Raw genomic sequence first — 19,023 nt, forward strand, 5'->3', positions numbered from 1 at the left:
AGATTCAAGCTTCTAGATTCAAGCTTCTAGCCTAGATTCAAGCTTCTAGATTCAAGCTTCTAGATTCAAGCTTCTAGATTCAAGCTTCTAGATTCAAGCTTCTAGCCTAGATTCAAGCTTCTAGATTCAAGCTTCTAGATTCAAGCTTCTAGCCGAGATTCAAGCTTCTAGATTCAAGCTTCTAGCCTAGATTCAAGCTTCTAGATTCATGCTTCTAGATTCAAGCTACTAGATTCAAGCTTCTAGATCCATGCTTCTAGATTCAAGCTTCTAGATTCAAGCTTCTAGCCGAGATTCAAGCTTCTAGATTCAAGCTTCTAGATTCAAGCTTCTAGATTCAAGCTTCTAGATTCAGGCTTCTAGATTCAAGCTTCTAGCCGAGATTCAAGCTTCTAGATTCAAGCTTCTAGCCTAGATTCAAGCTTCTAGATTCAAGCTTCTAGATTCAAGCTCCTAGCCTAGATTCAAGCTTCTAGATTCAAGCTTCTAGATTCAGGCTTCTAGATTCAAGCTTCTAGCCGAGATTCAAGCTTCTAGATTCAGGCTTCTAGATTCAGGCTTCTAGATTCAAGCTTCTAGCCTAGATTCAAGCTTCTAGATTCAAGCTTCTAGCCTAGATTCAAGCTTCTAGCCTAGATTCAAGCTTCTAGATTCAAGCTTCTAGCCTAGATTCAAGCTTCTAGATTCAAGCTTCTAGATTCAAGCTTCTAGATTCAAGCTTCTAGCCTAGATTCAAGCTTCTAGATTCAAGCTTCTAGATTCAAGCTACTAGATTCAAGCTTCTAGCCTAGATTCAAGCTTCTAGATTCAAGCTTCTAGCCGAGATTCATGCTTCTAGATTCAAGCTTCTAGATTCATGCTTCTAGATTCAAGCTTCTAGATTCAAGCTTCTAGCCGAGATTCAAGCTTCTAGATTCAAGCTTCTAGATTCAAGCTTCTAGCCTAGAATCAAGCTTCTAGCCTAGATTCAAGCTTCTAGATTCGAGCTTCTAGATTCAAGCTTCTAGATTCAAGCTTCTAGCCTAGATTCAAGCTTCTAGATTCAAGCTTCTAGATTCAAGCTTCTAGCCTAGATTCAAGCTTCTAGATTCAAGCTTCTAGATTCAAGCTTCTAGCCTAGATTCAAGCTTCTAGCCTAGATTCAAGCTTCTAGATTCAAGCTTCTAGATTCAAGCTTCTAGCCTAGATTCAAGCTTCTAGATTCAAGCTTCTAGATTCAAGCTTCTAGATTCAAGCTTCTAGCCTAGATTCAAGCTTCTAGATTCAAGCTTCTAGATTCAAGCTTCTAGCCGAGATTCAAGCTTCTAGATTCAAGCTTCTAGCCTAGATTCAAGCTTCTAGATTCAAGCTTCTAGATTCAAGCTTCTAGATTCAAGCTTCTAGATTCAAGCTGCTAGCCTCGTTGTAAACAACAATTCTTTAAATAATGAATGAACCTGATTGTTTCAGCCAATATTTCGGGATCAGTTTGCTTAATAATCCTTCATTCTTCACTGACACCATTGAAACCAGTCAGAAACATGGAAGAGTCTGAGAGCGTTTAACAGGAAACATGGCGGCCCTACAGGCTGGATGAGCGCCTGAGTCCAACGCAAACAACAAACAGTAGATCCTGCATCATAAAACTCCACCTGTTTCTTTTTTTAAGGAGGCGGGCATTTTATTTTGAATTCATGTCACCAAATTATGGCTTCCTCTCTCTTTCATAAAAGACGACTTAATTTATTTTCCATAAAAACCTCTGGAATAATGAAAGAAAAACTGCTGAATAATGCAGAAAGTGAGTGAAGGAGCTGCTTTAATTGGCTTTATGAGGCTCGTTTAAAGGCCACTTTGTTAATATTATACTTAAAATAAAAAAAATATATGCTTTGGTTATAATAAAAAAGTTATCAGGTTGGTATTGTATTTTATTTATCTAAATATACCCTAAATACTCTGATTAAGGTCTAACTGGACTTAAACGTTAGTTGTCGTGGGAACAGAAGCCTGATTTTTGTTAAATCAAGACAATCAATCATTTAATTTGCTGATTAATCATAGAAGGATTGCTGAGTAATTATCGATGCAGCTGTTAGTTGTAGGCCTGGTTTCTACGGATCCAGCTGATTGAAGCGATATTTCTTATTCTCTGATCTTAATGAATGTTTGCTTCCTTTTATCAGACCAAACTCATCTGCATCAGGATCTTGATCCAAAGGTTCGGTCTGCAGATCCTCTGATTTATATTCTAAAGATGAAAACTTTTCATATAAACCTCTGGGCATTTTTTCTTTCTTACACTTTGAGGATGTTTGCCACCAGACGTCCGAACGCCGCGCCGCACAGCAGAGACGGGACGAAGAGCCCGCTGGGGACAGAGACGCCGTACGTCCAACAGGCCAACAGGAAGTAGAGCAGGAAGAAGATGGACAGAGTGGCCGGGCTGAAGGTTCCTGTCAGGATGAGGCAGAGATGAACCATCATGGTCATTTTCATTCAACTTAGTTCAACTTCTTCATTAATAACTGATGCAAAAACCAAACAATCTGTAAATAATAAGGATCTTTAGGTCTTCATAAATAAATGTTTTAATCCATCTGTTTATATTTCTATCCTGCAGATCAGTGGCGGCCACCATCCTCAGCCTGGTTTATGGTAGATGAGGTCAGAGCCGTCGTGCCGTACCCACAGATGGTCAGGATAATAGACATGGAGTCTGAAAGCTAAAAACTACTGAGCTCCTAAAGAGAAACACACTCCTGTGCGACATTTATCATTTTGCAAAGTAGCTACAGCAATGAAGACGTCTGGTTCTCCTAAGTTCCACACCTTCTGGATCCGGTTCTTCTCATATCAGATGGACCTCTGTTCATCCATCCATCTCCTTCAGTTGACCAGTCATCAGCAGTTTGAACGAAGCTCACGACATAATCAAGGTTTCTGTTTCCTTTGAGCCGAAATAGGATACTTTCTCATTGAAATTCAGACACGTCTTTGGCTAGTAGCCAAACTGTAAATATAGTCTAACAGAAAACATAGTCTAATGAGTTCACTTACATCCATTTTAATGAACATGGTTGTCTAAAATACTCAAGCGATCGTGCAAGAAACTAACCAATGTGCCCGAGAGACCAGCTGGTGTGTTTTTTTTTCTTTTTTTTCTCTGTGTTTAGCTGCGTTTTACCCCATTTACACTACCCTTGACAAACCGGCCGAGACCGGTCCGAGCTCAGTAGCTGAGATAACTTATGGTGTGTAAATGGAAAGCAAACTGAACCGGACCGAGCTAGAACAACCGGACCGAGCTAGACACAACCGGACCGAGCTAGACACAACCGGACCGAGCTAGACACAACCGGACCGAGCTAGAACAACCGGACCGAGCTAACTGCAGACCAGTTCCAGAGGTGGGCTTGGATCGGTTCTCTGATAACAAGAGCGCATGAGCAGAACGCATCATCTCCGTCTGGCTGCACATCGCGATTCACACTCCATTCCAGTAGGTGGCAGTATTGCCCCTCCAGAAACAGAACAAGAACAACTATAAACAACAATCGGAATCTTCATCTTCTTGTGTTTTATGGCGGTTGGCAAACAACTGTTGGTGCATTACCGCCACCAACTGCTTGATTTCCTCCTTCAATACTGGCAGTAATACCGCAGATCGTCACTAGGAGGCGAGAAACCGAGATAGCGTGATGTGTAAACGGTCGTCAGAACTGAGCTCAGCCTGGTTAACTGATCCAAGCTCGGACCGGTCACGGCATGGATCGGTTTTTCAAAGGTAGTGGAAATGGGGTATTTGTCTCATTTATGAGCCTCAAAGATTACTGGCCCCACCCACCTAATGATCCTGAGTAAGACATAAAAAAAACAACCGCCCTTTTCCAGGGCCTGGTTTAGCTCCAAGGCTAGGTTAACTGCGCGCAGCGAGGCTGACTGCGCGCAGCGAGGCTGACTGCCTGCAGCGAGGCTGACTGCCTGCAGCGAGGCTAACTGCGTGCAGCGAGGCTGACTGCCTGCAGCGAGGCTGACTGCCTTCAGCGAGGCTAACTGCATGAAGCCTCCTTTTCAAATGTGAGGATCTGAGCCAGCATGGATAAAGACAGCTAGGACTGATTTAAAAAACTTTGTAGAAAAGAAGAACAGACAATCTGACTGCACGCAGCGAGGCTAACTGCCTGCAGCGAGGCTGACTGCCAGCAGCGAGGCTAACTGCGTGCAGCGAGGCTGACTGCCTTCAGCGAGGCTGACTGCCTTCAGCGAGGCTAACTGCGTGCAGCGAGGCTGACTGCCTTCAGCGAGGCTAACTGCGTGCAGCGAGGCTGACTGCCTGCAGCGAGGCTGACTGCCTTCAGCGAGGCTAACTGCATGAAGCCTCCTTTTCAAATGTGAGGATCTGAGCCAGCATGGATAAAGACAGCTAGGACTGATTTAAAAAACTTTGTAGAAAAGAAGAACAGACAATCTGACTGCACGCAGCGAGGCTAACTGCCTTCAGCGAGGCTGACTGCCTTCAGCGAGGCTAACTGCGTGCAGCGAGGCTGACTGCCTTCAGCGAGGCTAACTGCGTGCAGCGAGGCTGACTGCCTGCAGCGAGGCTAACTGCGTGCAGCGAGGCTGACTGCATGCAGCGAGGCTAACTGCATGCAGCGAGGCTAACTGCCTTCAGCGAGGCTAACTGCGTGCAGCGAGGCTAACTGCGTGCAGCGAGGCTAACTGCCTTCAGCGAGGCTAACTGCATGCAGCGAGGCTAACTGCGTGCAGCGAGGCTGACTGCCTGCAGCGAGGCTAACTGCCTTCAGCGAGGCTAACTGCGTGCAGCGAGGCTAACTGCATGCAGCGAGGCTAACTGCCTTCAGCGAGGCTAACTGCATGCAGCGAGGCTAACTGCATGCAGCGAGGCTAACTGCGTGCAGCGAGGCTGACTGCCTGCAGCGAGGCTGACTGCCTGCAGCGAGGCTGACTGCATGCAGCGAGGCTAACTGTATGCAGCGAGGCTAACTGCGTGCAGCGAGGCTAACTGCCTGCAGCGAGGCTAACTGCCTGCAGCGAGGCTAACTGCCTGCAGCGAGGCTAACTGCCTGCAGCGAGGCTAACTGCCTGCAGCGAGGCTGACTGCCTGCAGCAAGCTGACTGCCTGCAGCGAGGCTGACTGCCTGCAGCGAGGCTGACTGCCTGCAGCGAGGCTAACTGCCTTCAGCGAGGCTAACTGCCTGCAGCGAGGCTAACTGCCTTCAGCGAGGCTAACTGCGTGCAGCGAGGCTGACTGCATGCAGCGAGGCTAACTGCATGCAGCGAGGCTAACTGCCTGCAGCGAGGCTGACTGCCTGCAGCGAGGCTAACTGCGTGCAGCGAGGCTAACTGCGTGCAGCGAGGCTAACTGCGTGCAGCGAGGCTAACTGCCTTCAGCGAGGCTAACTGCCTTCAGCGAGGCTAACTGCGTGCAGCGAGGCTGACTGCATGCAGCGAGGCTAACTGCATGCAGCGAGGCTAACTGCCTGCAGCGAGGCTGACTGCCTGCAGCGAGGCTAACTGCGTGCAGCGAGGCTAACTGCGTGCAGCGAGGCTAACTGCCTTCAGCAAGGCTAACTGCGTGCAGCGAGGCTGACTGCATGCAGCGAGGCTAACTGCATGCAGCGAGGCTAACTGCGTGCAGCGAGGCTAACTGCCTGCAGCGAGGATAACTGCGTGCAGCGAGGCTGACTGCGTGCAGCGAGGCTGACTGCATGCAGCGAGGCTAACTGCGTGCAGCGAGGCTAACTGCCTTCAGCGAGGCTAACTGCGTGCAGCGAGGCTGACTGCATGCAGCGAGGCTAACTGCATGCAGCGAGGCTAACTGCGTGCAGCGAGGCTAACTGCCTGCAGCGAGGATAACTGCGTGCAGCGAGGCTGACTGCGTGCAGCGAGGATAACTGCATGCAGCGAGGCTAACTGCGTGCAGCGAGGCTAACTGCGTGCAGCGAGGCTAACTGCCTGTAGCGAGGCTAACTGCCTTCAGCGAGGCTAACTGTGTGCAGCGAGGCTGACTGCATGCAGCGAGGCTAACTGCATGCAGCGAGGCTAACTGCGTGCAGCGAGGCTGACTGCATGCAGCGAGGCTAACTGCCTGCAGCGAGGCTAACTGCCTGTAGCGAGGCTAACTGCCTTCAGCGAGGCTAACTGCGTGCAGCGAGGCTGACTGCATGCAGCGAGGCTAACTGCATGCAGCGAGGCTAACTGCCTGCAGCGAGGATAACTGCGTGCAGCGAGGCTGACTGCGTGCAGCGAGGCTGACTGCATGCAGCGAGGCTAACTGCGTGCAGCGAGGCTGACTGCATGCAGCGAGGCTAACTGTGTGCAGCGAGGCTAACTGCATGAAGCCTCCTTTTCAAATGTGAGGATCTGAGCCAGCATGGATAAAGACAGCTAGGACTGATTTAAAACACTTTGTAGAAAAGAAGAACAGACAATCTGGGATTCACATGGAAAATAATAGAATATAGTCTACTTTCTCTACATGTTGTTCATTTGCATAATTGCTCTTAAATAAACACATTCTCAGAAAATAGATTTTATAGCTTCTCCTGGTTCTTTTTTTTTTAGATTTGTGAGGCAATATTAGACCATGCAGAACCCAGATTAACCTTCACAGCCTCAGAAGGGAAAGATTTATGGACAAGAAGTAAACCTGGACATGAAATTATATTTTTATAAAGTGTTTTTATAATGTCTTTTGTTGTTGGCAGTCATATAAATATACTGGTGTAACTTAGTATAAGTTTGACTGGTTTTTGGTAAACGTCTACTTTGAATTTATAGCGCCCGCTGGAGGAAACTCCAGCAGCTGCAGAAGAAGGTTTTAGTGACTGAAAACAGGCCTGATTACATGTTAAACATGCTGGATCATCATCGTCAGCATGGCCCTCACCGTCCTGGTGGAAGAGCTGGTGGATGGCGGCCTCCTGCGGGTTGAAGAACAGCGTGGCCATGTCGTTGTAGGTTTGATTGGAGCAGAAGAACTGCCGGATGGTGGAGTTGATGTCGTCGCCGCCTGAAAGCTGCAAAAAAACAAACCGACGTCTGACTCTTTGCTGCCTGACCACAGAACAAGATCTCCGTTATGAAACTGCTCTAAGCTGGATGGAAAGTCTCCATCATTTCTACAGAGATTCATTCAATTCCCAGTTGAGCTCATAAGTTTACACACCCTGTTGACTTTTAGACGTTTAATATGAATAACAGCCCAGAAATCACTTCATCACGCCAGAATGATTTGACATTTAAACATGTTTCCCTATGATTTTAACCCCCCCCTGCTCTCCGGGCGCCACACCATGGCAGCCCGCTCTTCCAGGGGGAGGGGTTAAATGCAGATCCACTCCTCGTTCAGGTGAAATAATCATGAATATTTTTAATTATTTTCTCTTTGGCCACTTTTGATATTCTTCTCCTATAATTCTATAAAATCCTTATTATTCAAAGTGAGCCGTTTCAACCTTTACTTGTAAACTTATCTGTATTATTTTAATCGTTTTATTTGTATAAAAGTTATTTATTCTGCACTTTAAATTTACTTTGTGAACCAAATGTATAAAAATCAATTCAATGCTAGTTATTTTTTCAACCTTTTGATAAAAAGAAAATCCTGAATCATTAAGCGGCATAGAAACCAATTTCACTTCTATTCTATTCAGTCTATTTCTATAGCTCTAATTCACATCATGTCATCTCAGGTCACTTTCCAGTTCAACCAGATCATCCAGTCAGTTTGATTCAAAGTTTTCTATCTAAGGAAAACCAGCTGATTGCATCGACTCATTGACTCTTCAGCAATCCCTCACACTAAGCATGCTTGTAGCGACAGTGGAGAGGAAAAACTCCCTTTGAACAGGAAGAAACCTCCAGCAGAACCAGGCTCAGTGTGAGCGGCCATCTGCTGAGGCCCACTGGGGTTCAAGGAGACAGAAGCAGACATAGAAAAAGAAGCATAGATACAAAAGGCAACTGTCAACCAGCTCCACAGGCGGCCCCGTCCAGGAAACACACAGCCAGGCAGACGAGCTCCGAGCCAGCTCCCATGTCAGAGGATGAAGAGAGCACATCCATTTAGTCACAGTCAGAGAAACAGGACTACACTGGAAAACAGGCCAAGCTCCAACATCTAGAAACAAAGGTGTTGATGGCAGCAGCACAGCTGATATTTCTCTCCAGGATGGAGTCACAGCCAAACAGGAACAGACCAGATGAAGCTACTATGAGAAAAAAGCAGAGAGAGCAGAACGTTAGAGATTGAACTAACAGATTCTGCAGAGTGGGAAAATAGAGATAGAATGAAGCAGAATGATGAAATGGGGGTCCCTATGTCCTCCAGCAGTCTAAGCCTATAGCAGCAGAACTATAGAGATAGCTCAGGATAACCTGAGCCACTCTAACTAGAAGCTTTATCAAAAAGGAAAGTTTTAAGCCTAGCCTTAAAAGTAGACAGGGTGTCTGCCTCACGGACTAAAACTGGTAGTTTGTTCCACAGGAGAGGAGCCTGATAACTAAAAGATCTGCCTCCCATTCTACTTTTAGAAATTCTAGGAACCACTAGTAAACCTGCAGATTGAGAGCGAAGTGCTCTGTTAGGAACATAAGGAACAATCAGATCTCTGATATAAGATGGAGCTTGGCCATTTAAGGCTTTATATGTGAGAAGGAGGATTTTAAATTCTATTCTCTGAAAGTTCAACTGGATCAAAGCAGTCTAAACGTCGATGCAATCAGCTGGTTTTCCTTAGATAGAAAACTTTGAATCAATTTGACTGGATGATCTGGTGAACTGGAAAGTGACCTGAGATGACATGTGTCGTTAATTGCCGCTATATAAATTAACTGAATTAAACCGGTTCAGATTCCATGACTACCTCAGATGCTGCCCCCCCCTCCAGAGACAAACCAATCACAGATAGAGGAGTGCTAATGATCTTATTTTTAATAAGATCAATCATATTTATAAAGAATCCCATAAAATCATTGCTGCTAAGAGCAGGTGGAATGGACGGTTCAACAGAGCTATGGCTCTGGGTGAGTTTGGAAACTGGATTAAAAAGAAATCTAGGATTATTCTAATTCTCCTCTATTAATGAGGAGAAGTATGCTGCTCTTGCTTTACAAAGGGTCCTCTTATACAGCAGTAAACCATTTTTCCAGACTAGGAAGGACTCCCGCAGGCCTGTGGAGCGATATTTTCTCCCCAGTTTCCTAGCATTTTGCTTCAAAGTATGCAGCTCTGCATTAAACCAAGGAGCAAGCTTTCTATTTTTAATGATTTTCAAAGGAGAAAGCGAAGCAGATTCTTTAAAATTTATAACTGCACTATCTGATAAAGATCTACTAAAATGTAACCTTCTTTTGGGGGAGGAGAACTCTGTTAAAGTAATCCTGAAGGTTATTAGAAAGTGGTCAGAGAGGACAGGGTTGTGAGGAAATACTGTTATTTCTTCACATTCTATGCCGTATGTCAGCACAAGATCCAAAGTATGAAGATGAGAATGCGTGGGACTATTCACATTTTGAACAAAGCCAATAGTGTCTAAGATAGCATTAAAGGCTGCTCTTAAGCTATCGCCTTCAATGTCAGCATGGATGTTAAAATCTCCCACTATGATGACCCTGTCAGTATTTAATACCAAATCAGAAAGGAATTTGAAATCTCATCTGAAAATTCAGAGTAAGGACCTGGTGGACGATACAAAGTTACAAAAAGAAGAGGTTTTCTGGCTTTGGTAAATCCGTTACTATAGCAACCCATACAGCAGCTTCGCCATCAGAGATAAACTCATGAATGAGCAGGCTGGGATCAGTGTTACACCCTGTGAAGAACCGCGGTAAACAAACATTTAAATATAAAATAAATATATAAATATAAATTGGTAAAATATTAAAGGGAAGGAATCTCAATTTAAAAAAAAGGACTTTTCAAATTTGGTTTTCCAGGAATCATGGTTTTCTGTCTTTATTTTTCGAGCTCTGGTGCGTTTTCATTTAAAACTTCATAAAAATTATATCTATAGTCATCCGTGCAGATTAACAGGGATGAACCCGTCAGAAACCGGCCCAGGATCCATCAAAACGCAACCTGGTGGGGAGGTCTGTGTCAGCGGCAGCTAGGACGGCAAACGGGTCAGACTCACCGTAGAGTTACTAGGCGTCGGGGAGGAAAGGTCACGGCATTCACCCACCAGAACCGAGGCAGAAAATATCACCACTGTGGTCACCATGGCGACCAGCAGGCTCTCCAGCACTCTGTGGAAAAAGCGGCGTGAAGTTGACAAGAATCGACCTGCAGGTGTCCGGCTGTGTGTGTGTGTGTGGGGGGGGGGGGGGGGGGGGGGGGGGGGGGGGGGGGGGGGGGGGGCTCACCTGATGAACTTGGCTTTAGGATGGATGTGCCGCATGCGATACTTGGCCAGGCACTTGTTCATGCAGTTGAAGAGCGCCCCCAGCAGGCCCCCCACCACACCCATGAGGACGAAGAAGCCCAGGTCCACGGCGGTCCACAGGTGGCACCGCTTGTCTCCATCTGAACACTGACAGGCCGAGAGGACGGGCGTCGTTAGAGCACCGGGGGAATACGGACGGTTATGTGAAAATATTGTGTTACTGTTAGACATTCATCCCCTAAATGGGCCCCTGAGGGCCCCTCTGCAGCACAGCTGATTTCCACTGGTAGCTGATTAACAGGCTTCTGCTGAACCGCAACCATCAGAATCAGCTGTGCTAAAGCAGAGAAACCTCTAAAACCTGCAGGACAGCGGCCCTCAGGGGCCCGCTTAGGGGACGCCTGCGTTAGACTGACAGAAAGAAAAGCTATGAAGCTTCTGTTTGCTTCGCTTCACAACAGGAAAAGAACGAAGGCAGCTTTTTAACAAACATTCAGACAAAACCAAGAAAGGAGACAAAGAATAATGTTTAAAGAATAAAGTTTTACAGAATAAAGATGACGGTTCAGATTAGTTTACAGCCATATTTTAAAGAGATAAAATATCAAAGACAGGATCCCCATGATGGAGGCGTCACCTTAAACTCTCCAAAGTTCAGGAGTCCAGGCAGCTGGAAGGAGCCCCATTTGTTAAAGTTGATCCCGGAGCGGAAGAAGTTCAGCGTGAAAGTGGCCGACATGGAGCAGAAGAGCTGAAAGAACAAAGAAAACCCGCTGGAGACCTGATCCGTTCATCTGTGGAAACTTTACTGATCCAACAACAGCAACCAGAACCAAAGAAAACCTGCTGACCGATAAATACTTTAAAGGAGAAGTCGTTCATATTCAGAATCCAAACTTCTGAAAGTTCTTTAAATGTGAAATGATTCCATCCTGTTCAATAAATGATCAGTGTTTTTAATTCAGAGTCATTTTCATGTGAATGTGCTTTACTGGAGGCATCCATGTTTGTCAAAGAACACTACTGCCACCTACTGGTTAGTGATGTCACGGTGCGGTATCGGCTGTTGATCAAGTCCCAGTGCTGTATCTGGTGTTTGTCACAACGCGCTATTATCCAAGTCATCTTGAAAACATTCTTCTTCCAAATGTTGGCTACATATTACGGGTTTAAAATTATTAATTTTATTTTTCTACTGATTAACTCTAAATTCATTAAATCACTGCGAACGTTTTAGATTTAGGTATAAATAAGGTTTATTCCTCGCTGACCGGACTTTTTATTTAAAGACAAACCTTTTGGTAAAACCTGTAAAAATAAAAACCTTTACTGATTTAAATATTTCTACAGGGCCTTAATGGAGCAAATGAACAGATTCAGCTTCCAGTCACTGGTTCCAGTCACTGGTTCCAGTCTGATCCTTTGCTTCGTTTCACCAACCAAACATATCAGAACCAGACGCCTCAGCAAACAGGATTAGGGCTGAAACCATTAACTGGATTAATCAATTATTGACAGAATTATCAATTAATTCAGTAATCGATTATTCATTAAATGGAGCATAGAGACTAAAAGGTGCCTTTATCTGACAGAGCGACCCGCTTAGAGCAGGAATTATATCCAACGTTTTAAAACTAATATATAAACATTTCACGTTTAATATATAACTTTCATCTGTCTCTATAATCCAGAACTCCTCAAATGGAAAAGTTTTACTTTAACCTGGTTTCATTTCGTAAAAAGTCTTCTTTAAGGAATCTCTGGCTTTGCCATCATTAATGGGAAGAAAATAACTGACAGATTAAGGCTGAGCTTAACTAAGCTCAGATCTGAAGGCAGAGGAGACAACATACGGTTCAGAAAGGTTTCAGAGAAAGAAATCAACTGTTATTGTTTTTGTAGAAACTGTCTGCGTTGATGAGTGACCTTCAGGTGACCTTCGGCCGCGCAGCACCTGATTCCCTCCCTGTTTGCTGGAAGATCGCCTTCATTTGACTAAAGGGTTAAAGTCCTGCTGGGGGGTACGTACCACTTTCCAGGTGAGGGCCTGGTTCCAGAATGAAGAGCCCTCCTCCAGACTGAAGAGAGTGCCCCCTATTGGAGCCCCGAAGGCAGCGGCGACTCCAGCAGCCGCTCCAGCCGACACAAAGTCTCGCTTGTCCCTGAAAGGCAGATTCAACATCCAGCAGGTCGCCTTCCACAGCAGGACAACAAGATCCCAGCAGATCCTACCTGTCACTGCGGAAATACGGGAAATCAAACTTGATCCTCTTGAAAGTGATGCTCTGAAACTGATGGAGAGAAGAGAGAGAAGATTAGGAACCAGGATCAACCCTGAACTGGTCACCAGTCCAGAGGAACCAGGATCAACCCTGAACTGGTCCCCAGTCCAGAGGAACCAGAATCAACCCTGAACTGGTCACCAGTCCAGAGGAACCAGGATCAACCCTGAACTGGTCCCCAGTCCAGAGGAACCAGGATCAACCCTGAACTGGTCCCCAGTCCAGAGGAACCAGGATTAACCCTGAACTGGTCCCCAGTCCAGAGGAACCAGAATCAACCCTGAACTGGTCCCCAGTCCAGAGGAACCAGGATCAACCCTGAACTGGTCCCCAGTCCAGAGGAACCAGGATCAACCCTGAACTGGTCCCCAGTCCAGAGAAACCAGAATCAACCCTGAACTAGTCCCCAGTCCAGAGAAACCAGGATTAACCCTGAACTGGTCCCCAGTCCAGAGGAACCAGGATTAACCCTGAACTGGTCCCCAGTCCAGAGGAACCAGGATCAACCCTGAACTGGTCCCCAGTCCAGAGGAACCAGGATCAACCCTGAACTGGTCCCCAGTCCAGAGGAACCAGGATTAACCCTGAACTGGTCCCCAGTCCAGAGGAACCAGGATCAACCCTGAACTGGTCCCCAGTCCAGAGGAACCAGGATCAACCCTGAACTGGTCCCCAGTCCAGAGGAACCAGGATTAACCCTGAACTGGTCCCCAGTCCAGAGGAACCAGGATTAACCCTGAACTGGTCCCCAGTCCAGAGGAACCAGGATCAACCCTGAACTGGTCCCCAGTCCAGAGGAACCAGGATCAACCCTGAACTGGTCCCCAGTCCAGAGGAACCAGGATCAACCCTGAACTGGTCCCCAGTCCAGAGGAACCAGGATTAACCCTGAACTGGTCCCCAGTCCAGAGGAACCAGGATTAACCCTGAACTGGTCCCCAGTCCAGAGGAACCAGGATCAACCCTGAACTGGTCCCCAGTCCAGAGGAACCAGGATTAACCCTGAACTGGTCCCCAGTCCAGAGGAACCAGGATCAACCCTGAACTGGTCCCCAGTCCAGAGGAACCAGGATTAACCCTGAACTGGTCCCCAGTCCAGAGGAACCAGGATCAACCCTGAACTGGTCCCCAGTCCAGAGGAACCAGGATTAACCCTGAACTGGTCCCCAGTCCAGAGGAACCAGGATCAACCCTGAACTGGTCCCCAGTCCAGAGGAACCAGGATTAACCCTGAACTGGTCCCCAGTCCAGAGGAACCAGGATTAACCCTGAACTGGTCCCCAGTCCAGAGGAACCAGGATTAACCCTGAACTGGTCCCCAGTCCAGAGGAACCAGGATTAACCCTGAACTGGTCCCCAGTCCAGAGGAACCAGGATCAACCCTGAACTGGTCCCCAGTCCAGAGGAACCAGGATTAACCCTGAACTGGTCCCCAGTCCAGAGGAACCAGGATTAACCCTGAACTGGTCCCCAGTCCAGAGGAACCAGGATCAACCCTGAACTGGTCCCCAGTCCAGAGGAACCAGGATTAACCCTGAACTGGTCCCCAGTCCAGAGGAACCAGGATTAACCCTGAACTGGTCCCCAGTCCAGAGGAACCAGGATCAACCCTGAACTGGTCCCCAGTCCAGAGAAACCAGAATCAACCCTGAACTGGTCCCCAGTCCAGAGGAACCAGGATCAACCCTGAACTGGTCCCCAGTCCAGAGGAACCAGGATCAACCCTGAACTGGTCACCAGTCCAGAGGAACCAGGATCAACCCTGAACTGGTCCCCAGTCCAGAGAAACCAGAATCAACCCTGAACTGGTCCCCAGTCCAGAGGAACCAGGATCAACCCTGAACTGGTCCCCAGTCCAGAGGCTGAACTGGTCCCAGGAACCAGGAACCCAGTCCAGTTCCAGGTTTTAGGAAGGAAGTACCTGAGGAAGTCCTGCTCCCACTATGGCTCCACTGTGGATCATCGGACCTTCTTTTCCCACAAACAGACCTGAGAACAGAAACAGCGTCTGCAGCAGATCAGTTCCAGCAGATCTTCCAGGTCTTCCTGACCTTCGGTCTGTTAACCGTCCATCTCTTCCATCACTTCTGTTCTTTCCTGACATTTAAACTTTCATTCTAACCAGAATAAAAACATTCAGGATTTGACAGTAAAACGTTCTCCAGCCTTTTCAAACCAGCTATAGTCCAAAAACGCTTCAAGCTGCAGAGACCTTGAACTGCAGCTCAGAATAAAAACAGTCCGATGGCGGCCGACTGTCAGAGCTCAGCTATGGATGGCAGAGGGATAAAAGGCCTAAACACCGTCTGACCAATCACTGCTTCATGACTCTGCTGCTTCCCTGTAGTATTTGACCCTTTTCAAAGGAATAGTACACCCAAAACATGATTAGCCTTCATTTTCTACTCAGCCCCATGCTGAACAACACTCTGGAGTACTTTTTTGATATCTCAAATGCATCTGGAGATCTGGGAGGCTTCAAATAATGGAGGTCTATGGCGCCCGAGGCAGAAAGGTCCATAAAAGTCCACAAAAAACGTGTCAATATTCCTCCATACTGCTCGTCCAATGTATTCCAAGTGTCCTGAGTGGGTAGCGTCCAGAATTTACTCGAAACGAAGTCATTTAGAATGTTTTTAGAGCATAAACAGTAGTGTATAGGATTTCCTAAAAGCGCGTTCACGAGTCTACGGAAACCGGCAGACCAAACCAGATGAAAGTGCACATTCAGCTCGGCAAAGAACTCATGCTCTTCCTCAACACTGAAGTCCTCAGACATTTTTCTTTCGTGGTTTCTTTCTTTGCACAGGTAAACAGCACATTTCTTCTTCTACGCTTGCATTATCGGCAGAGCAGACGCTGAATGCGCACTTTCATCTGGTTTGGTCTGCCGCGGTTTCCGTAGACTCGTGAACGCGCTTTCAGGAAATCCTATACACTACTGTTTATGCTCTAAAAACATTCTAAATGACTTCGTTTCGAGTAAATTCTGGACGCTACCCACTCAGGACACTTGGAATACATTGGACGAGCAGTATGGAGGAATATTGACACGTTTTTTGTGGACTTTTATGGACCTTTCTGCCTCGGGCGCCATAGACCTCCATTATTTGAATGTCAGCAGACAGCAAGAAGCCTCCCAGATCTCCAGATGCATTTGAGATATCAAAAAAGTACTCCAGAGTGTTGTTCAGCATGGGGGTGAGTAGAAAATGAAGGCTAATCATGTTTTGGGTGTACTATTCCTTTAAGCTAAATTCTGGAGAACTTCAAGATTGTTTTGTAACAAACAAACTTTTTACAGACTATTAACCTGCATATAGATCTAACCACCCAACCTCTGCTGCAATGATTCATGACTGATAACCGGCTTAAAGCCAGAGATAATTCTAGGTTGGTTAGTAGTCTGGACCTGGATTTTAGGGAATACATTAGTAGTTGAATAACTTTAATTTTATGGTCTTAACTGTTCTGCATTAAAGTGGATAGAAAGCTTTCTGTCTTTTAGAAAAGTTTTCTCTGAATGTCAGCCTCGAGTGTGGAGCTCCACAGGGCAGCTGCTTGGGCCCTTCACTAATCTCAATCTTTACTAATGATCTGGTTTGGGCTGCAGCAATGCCAGAACTGATATTGCTTTGCATTAAGCTGCACCTTCATGCAGTGAATTCAATCAGGTTTAAAGCAGAAAACTGAATGTGGAACAATAGTTGCCATTCAACATTTCCACAGTTTCCTTGATGGGTCCATGGCTGATCCTACAATTCCTTTCTAAACATCAATCTTTCTACTAAAATATTCTTTCTGTCATGATTTGTGGACATTAAGATCTAAAGAGAAGCGCCATCTCCTGGTCAGACCATGTAACTCAGTGAAAGGGTGGAGTCAGAGTAAAAACATATGTAGGGGGGGGGGGGGGGGGGGGGGGGTATAAATGGCTGCTAATGTACTGGACTGGGTGGAGTCTAACAAACCGGCCATCAACATCTCTAAGACCAAGTCGATGGTGATTGCTTCAAGGCAGAAGCTATCTGCAAACCCAGAGCTTGATTTACAGTTTGTGGTTTGATGGTTGAACCAGTTGAAAGAGAAACTCCTCGGTGTGATGGGAGACTGTTCTGTCTGGGTTTCACCACAATAATCAGATTATTGTGAAAATGGTAAAAGCAATCGGTACTGCAAGGAAATGCTGCACTTTAGTGTCCCGTCACGTTTTATGTCTTCAGAGTCTAGTCATCCGTCATCCTGACTGCTGAGCTCCAGTTCTGCCATCTGCTGCCTGGGAAAGTCAAAAAGCTGCAGGTAGAAGGTTTGGTACCAGGCGGCCATGTTAGATCTAATGGCCGCCAGTCCCGGCTTACCGTTGAGAATAAGCTGCTTTTTAATAAACTTATGCTGTTTAAGTCCCTCCTGAGCAGTAAAGTCTCAGCTTTTATACATTTATAAATTGTTTTTAGTAATTCTGTTAATGATCTTCCAGTATTCCAAAAGCCAAACTCTAAACAGATCTTTTTTATATAAATCATTGCTTCTTTAGAACAATCTACCTCCATAGATCTGCTGCACTCATCGCTAATTATCTCTTTAAGAGATTCTGAGAATCCATTTTAAAGGGTTTTCGTTTTATTTTAGTTGTTCTTTTGTGTTTTCTCTGAACATTTCTAAACCATGTTTTTAATCTGGACCCCAGGAAGACTAGCCGTTCGCCATGGCAACAGCTAATGGGGATCCTTAATAAAATGACCTAATTAATCAACTCAGGCAGGTCTGTAAAGGTTCCTCTGATTTATAAACCAAAGCATTTTAGATTGGTAATCTATTTTAGGAACAATTACCTCCCAGTTCTCCTGATTTTAACGTAGATAAAGAACATCTAGCTTCTCTATGGCAGACCAACAGCCCAGCGTCTGGTTTCCTGTTTCTAATCTGAACCTCCAGCCACCCGCTGATCTTTGGGTTCTGGTCCCACCCAGAAGCTGCAGGGCCCCATCCCTCACAGCCTGGAGGCGTCTTATGATTTCATCAGATGATCAGACCAATTAATGGTCCTTCTTCCCAAAATGCAAACATGAAGAGAAAAAGGAAAGGTAGCGATGGTTTTTACCTCCAGCCACACTGAACAGGACGCCGGCGGCTTTGCAGAGAAACGTTCGCAGCCGAACGATTCCCGGGATCTTCACTCCGTTCAGGTAGCTCTTGATCTCTGGGATGCCAGAACCTGAAGCCACGGGCTGGAAAACAGAGCGACATGTTGGCATTTCAAAGAAAGGTTAGAAGCAGCTGGAGCAGGCTGGCGGGTCACCTCGATGAGGACGAGGACGCTGGCGATGAAGACAAACACCAGGTTGAAGGTGAGGAGCTCCAGTAGAGACAGAGACAGGCAGCCTTTATCGGTGCACCGCTCTATAGCTGCAGGTCTTAGATAAGGTCCAATCTCTGAGAAGAACATCTAAGTTTTACAAAAAAATTTAAATCAATCCACTGGACTTTGTTTCCAAGTTTGAAGACGTTTCTCTTCCATCCAGGAAGATTTTTCAATCCAAAATGTCAGAAATAGTTTAGTTTAGTTCCAGGTTTTATCCAGCAGCCCAACAAAGCCTAGCCTGACGTAGTCCTACTCCATTCTAGTCAGAATGAGTCTGATGCTGCTCCATAGAGCTGTGATTATGGGGCGTGTTTCGAACGAACCAGGAAAAAAAATGCCTCTGCGCTCAATTGGATAGACCTACAACCAATAAGAGCAACGGAGTGCGTGACGTATGTTAAGCCACGCATAGTTGATGTCAACAAAAATCAAAGCGTGCAGTTTCACGCCTAGAATAAGAAGATGAGCCTTGATCGCGTTTCTCTGTTCCTCTTTTAAAATTAATTTGCTGTCGATATCTTCTAGAACAGACCTAATAGCAGAATCTACTCACCTCAACTCTCCAGCGGCAGCCATTGTTGTTGTCACCCAAGCGCGCTTTGGTCACGTGGTTGATTACGTTACTGTTGATCATCTGTCCATCATCATATAAAGCCCGCCCTGACAATTTGATTGGCCCACAAGATATTGTGCTAGCATACTCGCGCTACTATTGAGCAATGCCAGACCGAACTTCCCGACCTCAAACCTTGTGGGCGGGACTAAGTTCGGAATGGCACCCAGGCTCAACATGCAAATAGAAACGGATGAACGGGTCCCCCCCTTTGGAATGGGGGTCGTTTGGCTCTTTTTTTAGCCTGCAATGCCCCATACATGTCTATGTCTCTGAAAGGGGGGTCGTTAGAGGGAATTGTTGGCCTGGCTGAATAGGTGAGGTCTTCTGTTGCGTTTTATTAGCTGCGACATGAATCAACCGAAATCATTTGATTGA

General features: G+C 46.2%; 1 protein-coding gene across 1 annotated transcript in view; it reads right to left on the reverse strand.

Annotated features, from left to right (window-relative positions):
• clcn6 (chloride channel 6) overlaps positions 1 to 19,023 on the reverse strand; it is a 46,300-nt gene that overhangs the window by 17,055 nt on the left and 10,222 nt on the right. Inside the window, exons 6-15 of the mRNA XM_038276725.1 lie at positions 17,970 to 18,076; positions 17,772 to 17,898; positions 14,592 to 14,659; positions 12,621 to 12,679; positions 12,418 to 12,550; positions 11,026 to 11,139; positions 10,369 to 10,535; positions 10,140 to 10,251; positions 6,893 to 7,022; positions 2,282 to 2,435 (exon numbers count right to left, since the gene is read on the reverse strand). Coding sequence (XP_038132653.1) covers positions 2,282 to 2,435; positions 6,893 to 7,022; positions 10,140 to 10,251; positions 10,369 to 10,535; positions 11,026 to 11,139; positions 12,418 to 12,550; positions 12,621 to 12,679; positions 14,592 to 14,659; positions 17,772 to 17,898; positions 17,970 to 18,076 — 1,171 coding nt within the window. The remainder of the gene's footprint in view (positions 1 to 2,281; positions 2,436 to 6,892; positions 7,023 to 10,139; positions 10,252 to 10,368; positions 10,536 to 11,025; positions 11,140 to 12,417; positions 12,551 to 12,620; positions 12,680 to 14,591; positions 14,660 to 17,771; positions 17,899 to 17,969; positions 18,077 to 19,023) is intronic.

This window comes from Cyprinodon tularosa, unplaced genomic scaffold, assembly GCF_016077235.1.
Source record: "Cyprinodon tularosa strain WSP-4 unplaced genomic scaffold, ASM1607723v1 ctg1265, whole genome shotgun sequence".
NCBI lineage: Eukaryota > Metazoa > Chordata > Actinopteri > Cyprinodontiformes > Cyprinodontidae > Cyprinodon > Cyprinodon tularosa.